This window comes from Oryctolagus cuniculus, chromosome 6 (genome assembly GCF_964237555.1).
Source record: "Oryctolagus cuniculus chromosome 6, mOryCun1.1, whole genome shotgun sequence".
Taxonomy (NCBI): Eukaryota; Metazoa; Chordata; class Mammalia; order Lagomorpha; family Leporidae; genus Oryctolagus; species Oryctolagus cuniculus.
In genome coordinates, this window is record NC_091437.1 from 25,822,075 (window position 1) to 25,838,166 (window position 16,092).

Genomic DNA, 16,092 nt, shown 5'->3' on the forward strand with positions numbered 1-16,092 from the left:
GAGGACACTGATATTTAAACTCATTTTCAGAGATTTACACACTTTCCCCTGGGCATCTCTCATAGGCACATGAGGTAAACATGTTATTAAACTTCTGTTCTTCTCTTGTTAATTTGTCTTTTGTTACAGAGGTCCAAGTCAACTAAGAGCAATGAAGAAGAGAGATAAAATTATTCTTCCTCAAGTTCTTCCAAAGGTCACTGGGAAGTAAAGAAAGGCTTTTAAAAATAATAAAATTCAACCTAACCACCTCAACTAATATCATAATTTGCTTCCCTCCAGGGAAATATTCTAAAATAAGGTGTTGGGGCTGGTGCTGTGGCATAGCAGAAGCCTCTGCCTACAGCAACAGTATCCCACATGGGTCCATGTTCGAGTTCTGGCTGCTCCACTTCCGATCCAGCTCTCTGCTGATGCCCTGGAAAAACAGTGGAAGATGACTCAAGTCCTTGGGCCCCTGCAGCCACATGGGAGACCTGGAAGAAGTTCCTGGCTCCTGGTTTCAGATCAGCCCAGCTCCAGCCACTGCAGCCATGTGGGGAGTGAACCAGTAAATGAAATACCTCTCTTTCTCTGTCTCTCCTTTTGTCTCTCTGTAACTCTGCCTCTCAAATAAATAAATACATCTTTAAAAAATAAATAAATAAAAATAAGGTGTTTTATACATACTTCTCTACCCAGTGTTGGTCTCAAACTCCACTAAGAGAATGTATATTCTTGGGAACTTATATTAAAGACAAGAAAGTGTATCAGCAGAGATAATCAACTATAAATTTTGGTATCAAAGAAACATGGGAGGTAATCAGAGTTGTATACTCAGCAAATCTTCATAGACTTTTTTTTACATTTCTTACCTGGTTATTTTCTTCATCCTCAAATACACAATCTTGCTGCATAACTTCATTGTCTAGATTAGTGCTAGCCACAGGTTTTGAACAGCCTCTGTCACCTTTACTGGCATTAAAAATATCGACAGTGATATCAACCCTAGTAATGAAAGCAAAAATAAAATCACATCAAGTCAACTGCTGAATAAATAATGCCTTTAAAATAAGTAAATAAGTAATAATGCCTTTAAAATAACTAAAATAAGTAAATATCAGTAACGATCTCTTTTATCCTTTTCATAAAAAAAAAAAAAAAAAAAAACATTTCGGGGCCACTTTTATGTTACAGCAGGTTAAGCCACCACTTATGACGCTGGTTTCCCATTTGCATGCTGGTTCAAGACTCGGCTATTCTACTTCCAATCCAGCTGCCTGTTAATCTGCCTGGGAGGAGATGGCCCAAGTCCTTGGGCCCAAGTTCTCTCTCCCTGGGAGACCTGGATAGATTTCCAAACTCCTGGCTTCAGCCTGGCCCAGCCATGGCCATTGAAACCATGCAGGAAATCATTCAGCAAATGAAAGATCTTTCTCTGCCTGATCCTTTCTCTATCACTCTGCCTTTCAAATAAATAATCTTTAATGTGTGTGTGTGTGTGTGTGTGGGTATATATATATATATATATATATATATATAATACCTCTCATATGAAATCATTGCATTGTCTCTAAGGGACGCCCATTCATATCCTATACACCAGGGAAGAGGTAATAGGAAAGAAGGTGAGGCTTTCCTGTATTTAAAGGTAAAAGGTCAGGGACTGGCACTGTGGCATAGCAGGTAAGGCTGCTGCCTGAAGCTCTAGTATCCCATTTGAGCACGGGTTCAAGACCTGGCTGCTCCACTTCTGATCCAGCTTGCTGCTAATCTGCCTGAGAAAGCAGAAGATGGCCCAAGTGTTTGGGCTACTACACCCACCTGGGAAGACCAGCATGAAGCTCCTGGCTTCGATCTGGCCCAGCCCTGGCCATTATAGTCATTTGGGGAGTAAGGCAGCAAATATAGGATCTTTATCTCTCTTCCTATCTCTGTCTCTGCCTCTCCCTCCCTGTAACTCTGTCTTTCAAATAAATAAACCTTTAAAAAAAATTACACCACACATTACAAGTACTTTTAACAAATAAATTCATCTATTAACAGCTAACCTAACAAAAGTAAGCAGAACGGGGAGAAGCAGGTGGCAAAGGATAATAATTTAAATATCAAGTGATAATTCTGTCTACAAATTGCCCCAATGACATGCACTAGAGTGATGTCAATCTATTGTCCACTATCTGTATTATTACATACCTCTACAAGTGTCTAAGTTTAATTTTTTTAAAGATTTCTTTATTTATTCAAAAGGCAGACTCACAGAGAGAGAAGAGAGACAGAGATATCGATCTTCAATATGCTGGTTCACTCCCCAAATGGCAGCAAGGACCAGGGCTAGGCCAGGCCAAAGTAAGGAGCCAGGAGCAAGCCCCAACCTGAGTCTCCCACATGAGTGCAATGGCCCAAGGACTTGAGTCATCTTCTGCTGCTTTCCCAGGCACATAAGCAGGGAGCTAGATCAGAAGTGGAGCAGCCAGGATCCAAACCGGTGCCCGTATGGGATAACAACACCAAAGGCCATGGCTTTAAACCACTGTGCCATGGCTCTAGCCCTTAATTTTTTTAAATTATTCTTCATACAACCTGTTTCCTAAAGGTAAGTTCATTATTTCATCCAGTATTCAAAGAGGAAAACTTAACTATGCTGGACTTATTAAAAGATACTTTATGGGGGCCAGTGCTATAGTGTAACGGGTATAGCAGCCTCCTGTGGCACCAGCACCCCATACTGGTACCAGTTAGAGTAACAGCTGCTTCACTTCCAGTCCACCTCCCTGCTAATGCACCTAGGAAAGGAGCAGAGGACGGCTCAAGTGCCTGGGCCCCTGCACAGACATGGGAGGCCCGGAAGAAGCTCTCTGCAATTCTGCCTTTCAAGTAAATAAATAAATCTTAAAAAAAATATATATTTTATGTGTTACAAGACTTTCAATGCTCATTAAATATGTATAATTTATACACAAGTATATACAATATCACTTTTCATATTGATTTCCCAAAATCCCAGTAGGGCAAACATTATCATTTAAGTAAAAATAGTTTTTAAAATAATAAAGCAATTTTATAATTCTTAATAACAGCAAAATATTTCTTACTGGTTATTAGATCCTTTCCCATCACAATTAATACTTCCTGCTTCATTATTACACATCAAACTCTGCTGCTGGATATTCTTAAAATCATGATCTATGCTGCTCTGCAGATCAAAAAGGTGCTGTTCCACAGCTGCTCTAATTGTTCTTTCTAAAATGCTACCAAAAAAACACATGTTAGTGAGAAGCAGTCACCCTCACTGGAACTCTAATCATATAAACATGAACCCTATTAACATGTAAAACCAACTATTATGGTATTTAAAAAGGGTAAAACAAAATGGAAAAAGAAATACATGAAAGGTATACATGATACTTGCTTAAATTTAAAAGTAGAATGTGCACAATTAGATGACCCTATACAAGTAAACCATAATGTCACTATTATTACTGGAATTAGACGAATCAGTTGTCCAAATATTCATTCCCCACTAATAAGGAAACCATTTCAACTGGTAAACTTTTCAAATTCACATTTAAGAGTACTGCCAGGCCGGCGCCCCGGCTCAATAGGCTAATCCTCCACCTGCGGCACCGGCACACCGGGTTCTAGTCCCGGTTGGGGCACCGGATTCTGTCCTGGTTGCCCCTCTTCCAGTCCAGCTCTCTGCTATGGCCCAGTGCAGTGGAGGATGGCCCAAGTTCTTGGGCCCTGCAGCCGCATGGGAGACCAGGAGAAGCACCTGGCTCCTGGCTTCAGATTGGTGCGGTGCGCCGGGCGCAGCGCGCCACCAGAGCGGCCATTGAGGGGTGAACCAACGGAAAAGGAAGACCTTTCTCTCTGTCTCTCTCTCCTTGTCCACTCTGCCTGTCAAAAAAAAAAAAAAAAGAGTACTGCCAATACTTTTTATATGCAGTCTACTCCTTAAGGAAAACTTAAAAGTTCTTTCTCTATTTTGTCAGTTATCTTAGAGGATCAAAACAGGGGCCTGATTGTGGTGTAATAGGTTAAGCCTCCGTCTACAGCTCCAGCTTCCCATGTGGGCGCCTGTTCATGTTCCAGCTGCTCCTCTTCCAATCCAGCTCTCTGCTAATGGCCTGGGAAAGCAGTGGAGGATGTGCTTAGGCCCCTGTACCCATGTGGGAGACCCAGAGGAAGCTCCTGGCTCCAGCCATTAGGGGGGTGAACCAGAGGATGAACGATCTCTCTCTGCGTCTCTTCCTCTGTCTATAATTCTGCCTCTCAAATAAATAAATCTTAAAAAAATAAAAATAATCTGAAGAAAGCCTATCCTTTTTTTTTTTTTTTTTTTTTTTTTTACAGGCAGAGTGGACAGTGAGAGAGAGAGACAGAGAGAAAGGTCTTCCTTTTTGCCGTTGGTTCACCCTCCAATGGCCGCCGCGGCTGGCGCGCTGCGGCCGGCGCACCGCGCTGATCCGATGGCAGGAGCCAGGAGCCAGGTGCTTTTCCTGGTCTCCCATGGGGTGCAGGGCCCAAGCACCTGGGCCATCCTCCACTGCACTCCCTGGCCACAGCAGAGGGCTGGCCTGGAAGAGGGGCAACCGGGACAGAATCCGGCGCCCCGACCGGGACTAGAACCCGGTGTGCCGGCGCCGCTAGGCGGAGGATTAGCCTAGTGAGCCGCGGCGCCGGCCAGAAAGCCTATCCTTATTAGTGCAATGGGTTTCTCTGTTTACATCCACTACAATACAAAAACAGCTACCTTGTTTACTGTCTGTGTACCATCTTTCCTCTAAAGTAAGCCTAGGGGAAGGCACTGAGCAGAGCACTCAGGCCACCACCAAATCCCTTATCAGCATGACTGGTTAAAGTGCTGGCTCCGTTCTTCATTCCAGCTTCCTGCCACTGTACATCTTTGGAGGCAGCAGATGATGACTCGTGTACCTGGGTTCCTGTCACACACATGGGAGACCTAGAATGAGCCCCCAGCTTCTGGCTTTGGCCTGCCTCAGCCCCAGCTCATATGGGCATTTGGGGACTGTATCAGAGAATAAGAGATAACTCTGTCTATGCCTTTCAAAAAATATATCTAAAAAAATCAATAAAATGAGTACAGTACAAATATGATTTTCACTTTTACAGCTTAGTAATAAAATTTTACATCTTGAAAATTTCTCTTCTGTAAATACACTACTTACTCTGCAGAGGCTGGTAAGATGCTGGTGGAAGATATATGGGCACTGTAATCAAAGAAAGAAATTGGCTATGAAAATTTTCAAATATTAAATGTCTACTAGAAGATATGCTGGAAAATGACATATATGCATTATCTTGACATACCAGGAGGTCATGCTCATAGCTTCACGGTTTCAATTACATACCAGGTTGTAAATATTTTCTAAATCTGCTTGGTAAAGATTTCAAATATTAACCAAAGGAAATAAATTTGAGATAATATATTACTAGCAAGATTAAAATTTAAAAAATTAACATTCACAGAATATTTATTTTGAGCTTAGGGCTGGACATAAACTTACCGCATTTAGCAGCTTTCAATACCATAAGAGTAACAGTTATAACCCACTTTACACAAAACTGAAGTTCAGAGACGTTAACTTGCCCAAATATACACAGCCTTGGGTTGAGAATCTCAGAGACCCTGCTGTTAACACTTTTAAAACCAAATGAGTGATTAAAAACAGTAACACCTGGCAACACAGCATATCACTAGCAGAGTATGTCTCTGATTTTTCTAAAGGAGATATTTCTCAAACAAAAAGACCTTAGGGGATGACACTGTGGTACATTGTGCTACCTGTGATACTAGCATCCCATACGTATACCAGTTTGAGTCCCAGCTACTTCACTTCTGATCCAGCTCCCAGCTAAACGGTCTAGGAAAAGCAGCAGAAGATGGATGGCCCCTGCTGGGCCGAGCCCAGTCTCAGGCTGTTGCAGCCATCTATGGAGTGTACCAAAGGATGGAAGACAGTGCGTGCATGCGCGCTTGTACTCTCTCTTTGTAACTCTGACTTTTAAATAAATAAATCTTAAAAAAAAAAAAAAAAAACCTTAAAGATATATAATTGCATGTGAGGGCAACTACTTCATCTAGCACTTACTTGGAGAAACACTGACTTATTGCAAGGCTGGAGGAAAAACTAGTAGCATTGGATATAAACGAATAATAACACTAGTTATTCAGGAATAAGTTTAAATTTTTAAAAAATCATCTATAAGATAAAGGTAAATTATTTTAAAATGGCATTGTATTCCTAAGCAGATTTAACATCAGAACCACCATTCAGACATAAGGAATGACTATGGCACCACACACCTTATTAACCTGTATGCATTACCTGAAGCCACCTCACCAATTTTTAAATGTAAATTTAATTTAGCTTTATGAAGTCCTCTATATATGTGACACCAAATTTCTGGCTGACACTCAGAAGAGCCTATTAAGTTAGTATTCTCAGGAGTCACCACAGGAAACCAAATGAGGATCATTTACCATTCATCCAGTAAACTTCAGGTCTCCCTTAGAAAAGTACCCAGGTGGGGCTGGCACTGTGGCACAGTGGGTAAAGCCGCCACCTGCAGGGCCGGCATCCCAAATGGGCACTGATTCAAGTCCTAGCTGCTCCACTTTCAAGCCAGCTCTCTGCTAAGGCCTGGGAAAGCAGAAGATGGCCCAAGTCCTTGGGCCCCTGTACCTGCATGGGACACACAGAAGAAGCTCCTGGCTCCTGGCTCCTGGCTTAGATCAGTACAGCTCCGGCTGTTGCAGTCAACTGGGGAGTTAACCAGTGGATGGAAGAACTCTCTCTCTCTCTCTTCTCTCTGCCTCTCCTTCCTTCTCTGTAACTCTGACTTTCAAGTAAATAAATAAATCTTTAAAAAAAAAAAGTACATAGGTAGCAAACTGCAGAAACACGTTATCAGACAATAGCGTACTACCTTGGCTTGGCACACATATCCCCTTCAAATGGTAAAAACTTTTTAACTGTCAATATTATGCATGTACAACTGTGAATATATGCGCTGTACTTCCATGAACTAAAAGTTTATTTAGAGATCTCTGGGGCCAGTATTATGGCACAGTAGGTAAAGCCACTGCCTACAATGCCAGCATCCTATATGGGCACAATTTGAGTCCCAGTTGCTCTACTTCCAATCCAGCTCCCTGCTAATGTGCTGGGATAGCAGTGGAAGATGGCCCTGCACCTACGTGGGAGATCTGGAAGAAGCTCTTGGCTCCTGGCTTTGGATCAGCGCAGCTCTGGCCAATGCGGCCATCTGGGGAGTGAACCAGCAGATGGAAGACCTCTCTCTGTCTCTACCTCTCTCAGTAACTCTTTCAAATAAATAAAATAAATCTTTAAAAAAAAAAATGAGGTTTCCCATGAAGCATCTTATTGTCAACTCTGATTTTTCTGATATTTTATGCAACAATTACTTAAATTTTACATTTCAATTCTGAGCTGGTAATTAATAAAAGTTTTTATATGCCTATCTGTTATATTTCCCTTGATAATGTAATTAGATGATGTCTCACCTATTCATCTTATTTTTCAACTTATTTTTAATATTAACTATAATCCACTGACAATGTAATATGCTGAAAACAGTAAGGAGAATTTATAAATTCAATATCCTTCTTGTCACCATTCAATTTGTGGTTCCTGGTAAGCTTTTGCCTTAAATCAAATTCTGAGAAATCCTGGTTTCCAACTACTTACTGCATCAGCCTGTTACTAAACTCTTATTATCACATTTTAATTTTCTTCCTCAAGTTTGCCATTTGTTGGTCATCTGCTTCTCCTCACAGAGGAATTTTCTCATTTTTTTTTTTTTGTTAGATTAAATCACTACTAAAACGTTAGGATATACTGCTGGACAAAAGACATTTCATGTGGCTGTGCTGTAAGCATAGTGGGTTAAGCCATCACCTTCAATGCAGGCAAACTCCATATGGGTATGGGTTCAAATTTTTGCTGATCCAGCTGCCTGCAATGTTCCTGGGAAAGCAGCAGCAGATAACCGAACTCCTTGAGCCCACAAACCCACATGAGACCTGGATGGAACTCCTAGCTCCTGGCTCTTGCTTCAGCCTGGCCCAGCCCCGACCACTGTGGCCATCTGGGGAGTAAACTAACAAATAGAAGACAGATCTTTCTCTTTCTATCTCTGTCTCCCTCTCTAACTGTTTTTCAAATAAAGCAATCTTTAAAAAAACAAATATTTCAAAAAGAATCAAAAAGAGCAATAACCCAACTAAAACTGTAAATTTAAGGATTAAAATACAAATTTATTTTTTTGACGTTAATATATAATGCTGGCCGGCGCCACGGCTCACTAGGCTAATCCTCCGCTTTGCGGCGCCGGCACACCGGGTTCTAGTCCCGGTTGGGGCGCTGGATTCTATCCCGGTTGCCCCTCTTCCAGGCCAGCTTTCTGCTGTGGCCAGGGAGTGCAGTGGAGGATGGCCCAAGTGCTTGGGCCCTGCACCCCATGGGAGACCAGGATAAGTACCTGGCTCCTGCCATTGGATCAGCGCGGTGCACCGGCCGCAGCGCGCAGGCCGCGGCGGCCATTGGAGGGTGAACCAACGGCAAAGGAAGACCTTTCTCTGTCTCTCTCTCTCTCACTGTCCACTCTGCCTGTCAAAAAAAAAAAAATATATATATATATATATATACACACACACAATGCTGATAAAAGCTATGAAATTAACACTCATGTTACTAGTGGGAAGGTTAACAAGTAAAATTCAGTAACAAAATCAAATAATACAGTTAAAATGGGCAAATAATATGAATGATCACTTTTCAAAAAGAAACTAAAATAGACAACAAATTTGTAAAAAAAAAAAATGCTCAGTATCAGTAGCTCACAGGGAAATACAAAACACCACCACAGAGATATCACCTTATCCCAGTTGGAATGGCTATTATAAAAAATAAATATAGGCGCGGCTCACTAGGCTAATCCTCCGCCTTGCGGCGCCGGCACACCGGGTTCTAGTCCCAGTCAGGGCACCGGATTCTGTCCCGGTTGCCCCTCTTCCAGGCCAGCTCTCTGCTGTGGCCAGGGAGTGCAGCGGAGGATGGCCCAGATGCTTGGGCCCTGCACCCTATGGGAGACCAGGAAAAGCACCTGGCTCCTGGCTCCTGCCATCGGATCAGCGCGGTGCGCCGGCCGCAGCACGCCGGCCGCGGCGGCCATTGGAGGGTCTCTCTGTCTCTCTCTCTCTCTCACTGTCCACTCTGCCTGTCAAAAAAATAAATAAATAAATAAATAAATGATAAATATTGGCAAGAATATGGGCAAAAGAGAATTCTGTCAGTGGGAATGTAAATTAGTACAGCCACTACAGAGGAACAGTATGTAGCTTCTTCAAAACACAGAAACAGATATACCATATGACCCAACTATCTATCCTAATTTAGGATATATATCCAAAGGAAGTAAAATCATATCAAAGAGAAAACTGTTTACTGCTGCACTATTCACAATAGCTAAGATACAGAATCAATCTGGATGCCCATCAATGGATGAATAAAGAAAATACAGTCATATATATAATGAAATATTATTGAGCCATTCAAAAGAATATAATCCTATCATTTGCAGTAAATGGATGGAATTATAGGATATATTAAACGAAATAAAAATGGCACAGCCCTGTCCCCTGCAGCCATTTGGGGAATGAACTGGCACACTGAACATCTCTCTCCACACCACACCCTTGTTAACTCTTTCCAATAATTAAGTAAATCTTTAAAAAGAAAAGAATAAGAAGTTCTAGTGTTCTACAGCACAGTAGGATAACTATAGTTCACAAGAACCCACTACAGATCTTATAAACAAACAGGAGAGAAGTTTAAAAGCTTCAAACATAATGTAAAGATAAGGAGATCAAGGGCCCGCACTGTGGCACAGCAGGCAAACCACTGCCTGCAGTGCCGACATCCTATATGGCTGCTAGTTCAAGACCCAGCTGCTCCACTTCCCATCCAGCTCCTGCTAATGAGCCTGGGAAAGGAGCAGAAGATGGCCCAAGTGTTTGGGCCCCTGCACCCACGTGGAGACCCAGAAGAAGCTCCTGGCTCCTGCTCCTGGCTTCAGGTTGGCCCAGCTCTGGCTGTTATAGCCATTTGGGGAATAAGCCATGGGATGGAAGATAGCTCTCTCTCTCTCTCTCTCTCTCTGCCTCTGCCTCTCTGTAACTCCACCTTTCAAATAAATTTTAGAAAAATCGAAAAAAAAAAAAAAAAAGAAATATGCTGACACAACCAAATAAACAGCTCTTTTTAATAAGGATCCACCCAAACCCACAATAAACAAATCAAATGAATTTTGCATTTTAACAGTCAGATTATCACCCACGAGGCTACACCAAAAATTGATTCTATGAAGTAGTACTCTGAGTTTCTGAAAAGAAAAAGGACTGAGTTTGTCATGGAATTTAATTTTATTTCCAGACTTTAGCCAAATTATGTAAGTAAAAAGCCCTCATATATAAACCAAGGCCTGCACACACACACACACACACACATTAATATAAAATAGACTTATCAACTCAGTTATCTGTCTACAGCTAAAAAGCATAGATATTACAAGGATGTGAATTTTGATTTTAAAAAGATGAAAGAAAAAAATGTTAACTGATATCAGGTCAAATTACTTAGGTATTATAAAAACAAGCTAACAATGCTGTGTTCATTAAACCCCAGTTAAAAAAATTTAACTAACAGGACACACAACTCTCACGGCACATCCATATTTGAAAGCCCTCTAGTAAGTATAATGCTAAAGTCTGTGATCATCCCCTGACCTTTTCTCCCTTCTGCTGTTAACTCTGATTTTATTTTTATATCTGTCTATAATCACATAATCATCTTACTTATGTATGTAAAATAAATTTTGCAACCAGTCATTCCAATAACTAATTTTTATAACTCAAATACAATGTTTATAGGAAACTAGTAATATTTTACTTTCCCAATTAGAAGTATTTAATGCTACAAACAGCATTTCAATAAAACAATCCAGATTAGGCTTAAATTAACTCTTAGATAAGGATCACTTTACCTGTGCAACAGAGCCTTGCAAGCCATTCTGAATACCCTGGAATCTCCCAGGAAAAACATGAGATAAAGAGATTTCATCTCAAACACAGTAAAGGATGATGATGGGCTTATAAAAACTGCTGCGCAATTATCAGTGCTGAGTCCTCCTAAATAGGACTGTGCTACACTCTGCAGTCTAATGGAAGCAGACTGCAACATGAGGTCACTGTTGACAAGGAGGTACCCAATCAACAGTCCACAAATTTCTTACTAAGTACTTTCTAATTTTCAGGATTTAGAAAAAGGGGACAGAACTCTGAAACTGGCTAGCATTAAAAAAAACTCAGACCTTAAACCACGATATACAGAGAAGCCAATCTGTTTGTTTTCATTAACCACACCATCATATACAGGGATATAAATTAACAGTTATGAAACTACTAAAAACAAACACAAAATAAGTGGAAAACTATTGTTCAGTTTTTCAATTTCAAAAAATATTAATATTAATTTTCAAGGCTAAAAACTGGGTAACTCCTGATATATCATGCCAAAATTACCATCTTAGAAATTCAAACCAGATCTAGAAAGATACAAAACATTACAAAAACAAAAATTACATCTCTTTTAAGATCAAAACAAAAAATATTTTCCCTAAGTAGGGAATACTCTACAGCTAAGACAACAGAATACTACATAAGATTTCTATTACAAAATTATTAAATTATATATAACAAGTCTTTACCAACTGTATCATTTATGGGGCAGACAAGCGATAGAAGCTGTCATTATCTATCATGCTCTGATACTTATTTTTTTTACTTTGATAAAACTTCCATATTTCTCAGAAGATAAATTCTACATTTAGCCACCTAACATTTCTGATACTCCCACTAAAGGAAAACTTCCTCCTCTTTACACTCTTATAAAACAGGCGCTTTTTTTTTTTTTTTTTTTTTTTTTTTAATTTTTTGACAGGCAGAGTGGACAGTGAGAGAGAGAGACAGAGAGAAAGGTCTTCCTTTGCAGTTGGTTCACCCTCCAATGGCCACCGCGGCCGGCGCGCTGCGGCCAGCGCACCCCGCCGATCCGATGGCAGGAGCCAGGAGCCAGGTGCTTTTCCTGGTCTCCCATGGGATGCAGGGCCCAAGCACCTGGGCCATCCTCCACTGCACTCCCTGGCCACAGCAGAGGGCTGGCCTGGAAGAGGGGCAACCGGGACAGAATCCGGCGCCCCGACTGGGACTAGAACCCGGTGTGCTGGCGCCACAAGGCGGAGGATTAGCCTAGTGGACCGCAGCGCCGGCCCTCTCTCTGTCTTTAACTCTACCTCTCAAATAAATAAAATCTTTAAAAAGAAAAAATTCATGAAAAATGTGTATTATGAAAACATTATACGTTGATTTAAAAATTCTTATACCAGGGGCCAGCACGGTGGCACAGCAGGTAAAGCCACCTCCTGCAGTGCCAGCACTCCATATGGGCACTGGTTCAAATCGCAGCTGCCACACTTCCAATCCAGCTCTCTGCTATGGCCTGGGAAAGCAGCATAAGATGGCCCAAGTCCTTGAGCCCTTACACTCATGTGGGAAACCGGAAGTAACTCTTGGTCCCCGGCTCCGAATCAGTGCAGCTCCAGCTGTTGCAGCCAACTGGAGAATGAACCAGCAGATGGAAGACCTTTCTCTCTCTCTCTGCCTCTCCTTCTCTCTCTGTGTAACTCTGACTTTGAAATAAGTAAATAAATCTTTAAAAAATTCTTACACCAAAATAAATCTATCACCTAATTTACTTCTCCCTGGCTTTTGTTTTAATTACTTTATTTGAAAAGTGAAAGACAGAAAGAGGCAGAAGGGGCCAGCATCGTTGCACAGCAAATTAAGCTACCACATGCAACATGAGCATCCAGTGTGAGCACCAGATCAGGTCCCAGCTGCTCTGTATCTGATTCAGCCCCCTACTAACACACCTGGGAAAGCAGCGAAAGATTGCCTGGCTATCTGGTACCCTGCCATCCCAGTGGGAGTCCCAGATGAAATTCCAGGCTCCTGGCTTCAGCCTGCCCTATCTCCAGCAATATGGTCATTTGGGAAGAAACCCATCAAATGGAAGGTCTTCTTCTCTCTCTCTCCATCTCTGTAACTACCTTTCAAATAAATAATCTCAAAAAAAAAAAAAAAAAAAAAGAGAGAGAGAGAGAGACAGACAGACAGACAGACAGAGACAGAGACAGAAACAGACAGAAATCCTCTATTCATGGGTTCAATGCTCACAGCAACCAGGGCAGGATCAGGTCAAAGACAGGAGCCAGGAACTCCATGCCAGCCTCCCACACGAGAGGCTGGAACACAAATTCTGGGGCCATCACCTGATGCCTCCCAGCACATCAGCAGGAAGATGCAGCAAGAGCACAGAGAAGCTGAAACTTAAACCAGTCATTCCTATGGGATGTGGGCACTCCAGGTGGCAGCTTAACCCTGCGGCCACAATACCCGCCAGTCCACACACTTTCTGAAGTACTCTCATATACTAGGCCCTGTGCATTCTAGGACAATTTCCTTATTTTTCTTTCATCTAAGATAAACAAAGAATGATTTTATCTTAGATAGCCAAAGAATGTATTTTACATTTCTCTTACATTACGACACTTTTGCTGTATATGTAATTCTACTCATATGAAGATAAGCATTCAAGAAAATGTCACTTTGCTTCTAATTCTCTATTTATCCAAAATGTAATACTTAATATATTTGGTGCCTACTCTGTTGCAGACACCATTCTAAATTTTATAAATACATAGCATAACTAACCAAAATCTGTTGTCACATTATTTACATTCTAGTGCTTTAACAATAATAAACAACTATTACAAGGTCATACTACTTATGAATAAATACATAAGGGAACTCAAAAATGGGTTACGGGAAGACAGCATTGAAAAAGTGATATTTGAGCAAAGACTTAATAGAGTTGAGGGAACTATGCAAATATCCTAGGGGACATCCGTCCAGGAAGAGATAAAAACCAATGCAAAGTATCAGCAGTGGAACATTACATAGAGATACATTTGAGAAATTACAGCCAGAAGAGAAATATCAAAAGGGAAGCAGCAGGCCGGTGCCGTGGCTCACTAGGCTAATCCTCCGCCTAGCGGTGCCGGCACACCGGGTTCTAGTCCCGGTCGGGGTGCCGGATTCTGTCCCGGTTGCCTCTCTTCCAGGCCAGCTCTCTGCTGTGGCCAGGGAGTGCAGTGGAGGATGGCCCAAGTGCTTGGGCCCTGCACCCCATGGGAGACCATGATAAGTACCCGGCTCCTGCCATCAGATCAGCGCAGTGCACCGCGCGCCAGCCGTGGCGGCCATTGGAGGGTGAAACAACAGCAAAAGGAAGACCTTTCTCTCTGTCTCTCTCACTGTCCACTTTGCCTGTCAAAAAATTATAAAAAAAAAAAAAAAAGGGAAGCAGCCAAGAGAAAAAGTCAGAAAAGCTGAGACAACTGAAGATGGGATAGGCAGATTGTGTAGACAGAACCTTACAAGTTTAAGATTTTTGCTTCAGACCAGTGCTGGGGCATGCGGCCTTCCATAGGAGCCCTGGTTTAAGTTCAACTGCTCTACTTCCAATCCACTGCGCTAATGGGTCCAGGAAAGCTGTGGAAGATGGCTCAAGTACTTAGGCTACCACTTACATGGGAGACCTGGATAGGGTTCCAGGTTCCTGACCTTGGTCTGTCCCAGCTCCAGTCCTTAAGACCATCCAGGGTCTGTAACCTGTCCAGTATCCTCCTTAATAAATTGTCTTGGGTGGACATTTGACTTAGTGATTAAGATATCACTTGGGAAGCCTGTATTCCATCAGAGTGCCTGAGTTCAGGTTCCAGCTCTGCTTGATTGTAACTTCCTGTTAATGTGCACCCTGGAAGGCAGCAGGCAGTACCTCCAGTACTTGGGTTCCTGACACCCACATGGGAGACCAGAATTCAATTCTGGGCTCCTGGCTTGGCCATGGCCCAGCCCTAGCTGTAGCAGCCATCAGGGGAATAATCCAATGGATGAAAAAGAAGAGTACACTCACTCATTCCCTCTTCCTCACTGCCTTTCAAATAAATTTTAAGAGTAAATAAATAAAACAAATAATATTTTTAAAAACTTTTTAAATGCAGACAGGAATTGTGGCACAGGGAGTTAAGGCCCTGTATCTTCTTTCTTTTTTTTTAATTTTTATTTTTGACAGGCAGAGTGGACAGTGAGAGAGAGAGAGACAGAGAGAAAGGTCTTCCTTTGCCGTTGGTTCACCCTCCAATGGCCACCGCGGCCGGCGCGCTGCGGCCGGCGCACCCCGCCGATCCGATGGCAGGAGCCAGGTACTTATCCTGGTCTCCCATGGGGTGCAGGGCCCAAGCACTTGGGCCATCCTCCACTGCACTCCCTGGCCACAGCAGAGAGCTGGCCTGGAAGAGGGGCAACCGGGATAGAATCCGGCGTCCTGACCAGGTCTAGAACCCGGTGTGCCGGCGCCACAAGGCGGAGGATTAGCCTAGTGAGCCGTGGCGCCGAAGGCCCTGTATCTTCTAATTCTGCTTCTAAAGGTTCTTAAATATTACCAGGCCAGCTGAAAAGCTAACACAAAATAAATAAATTTCAAGAAATATATTTAAGAAGCTTTATTATTTTTGAAATAAAAGACACATCTGAAAATTCCTCTAGTAAGGCTACTATTTTGGGGACCAGCATTTTAACAGTGTTGTGGTTTAAGTGGCTGTGTGTAATGCCAGCATCCCATATGAGCACTGGTTCCAAACCGGCTACTCTACTTCCAATTCAGCTACCTGCTAACATGCCTGGGAAAGCAGCAGAAGATGGCCCAAGTGCTTGGGACTCTGCACCCACATGGGAGACCTGGATGGACTTCCTGTCTCCTGGTTTCAGCCTGGCCCAGCTACAGACACTGCAACCATTTGGGAAGTAAAGCAGCATTGTGAAGAGCTCTGTCTCTCCTCCTCTTTGCCTCTCTCTGTCTGTAACTCTGCCTTTAAAATAAATCA

General features: G+C 42.3%; 2 protein-coding genes across 27 annotated transcripts in view; one reads left to right on the forward strand and one right to left on the reverse strand.

Moving 5' to 3' along the window:
- Positions 1-259, forward strand: part of PKD2L2 (polycystin 2 like 2, transient receptor potential cation channel) — a 77,927-nt gene extending 77,668 nt beyond the window's left edge. Inside the window, exon 15 of the mRNA XM_070076142.1 lies at positions 130-259. The gene's annotated coding sequence lies outside the window, so the exon portion shown is untranslated. The remainder of the gene's footprint in view (positions 1-129) is intronic.
- The window catches only part of FAM13B (family with sequence similarity 13 member B), a 99,922-nt gene that overhangs the window by 39,914 nt on the left and 43,916 nt on the right, over positions 1-16,092 (reverse strand). For 14 of the 26 annotated variants that reach the window (XM_070076131.1, XM_070076127.1, XM_051844249.2 and 11 more), the window contains 3 exons: positions 5,172-5,213; positions 3,075-3,230; positions 855-987 (listed from right to left, as the gene is read on the reverse strand). In XM_070076131.1, coding sequence (XP_069932232.1) covers positions 855-987; positions 3,075-3,230; positions 5,172-5,213 — 331 coding nt within the window. The remainder of the gene's footprint in view (positions 1-854; positions 988-3,074; positions 3,231-5,171; positions 5,214-16,092) is intronic. The other 12 variants (XM_070076139.1, XM_070076134.1, XM_051844251.2 and 9 more) reach the window with 2 other exon arrangements.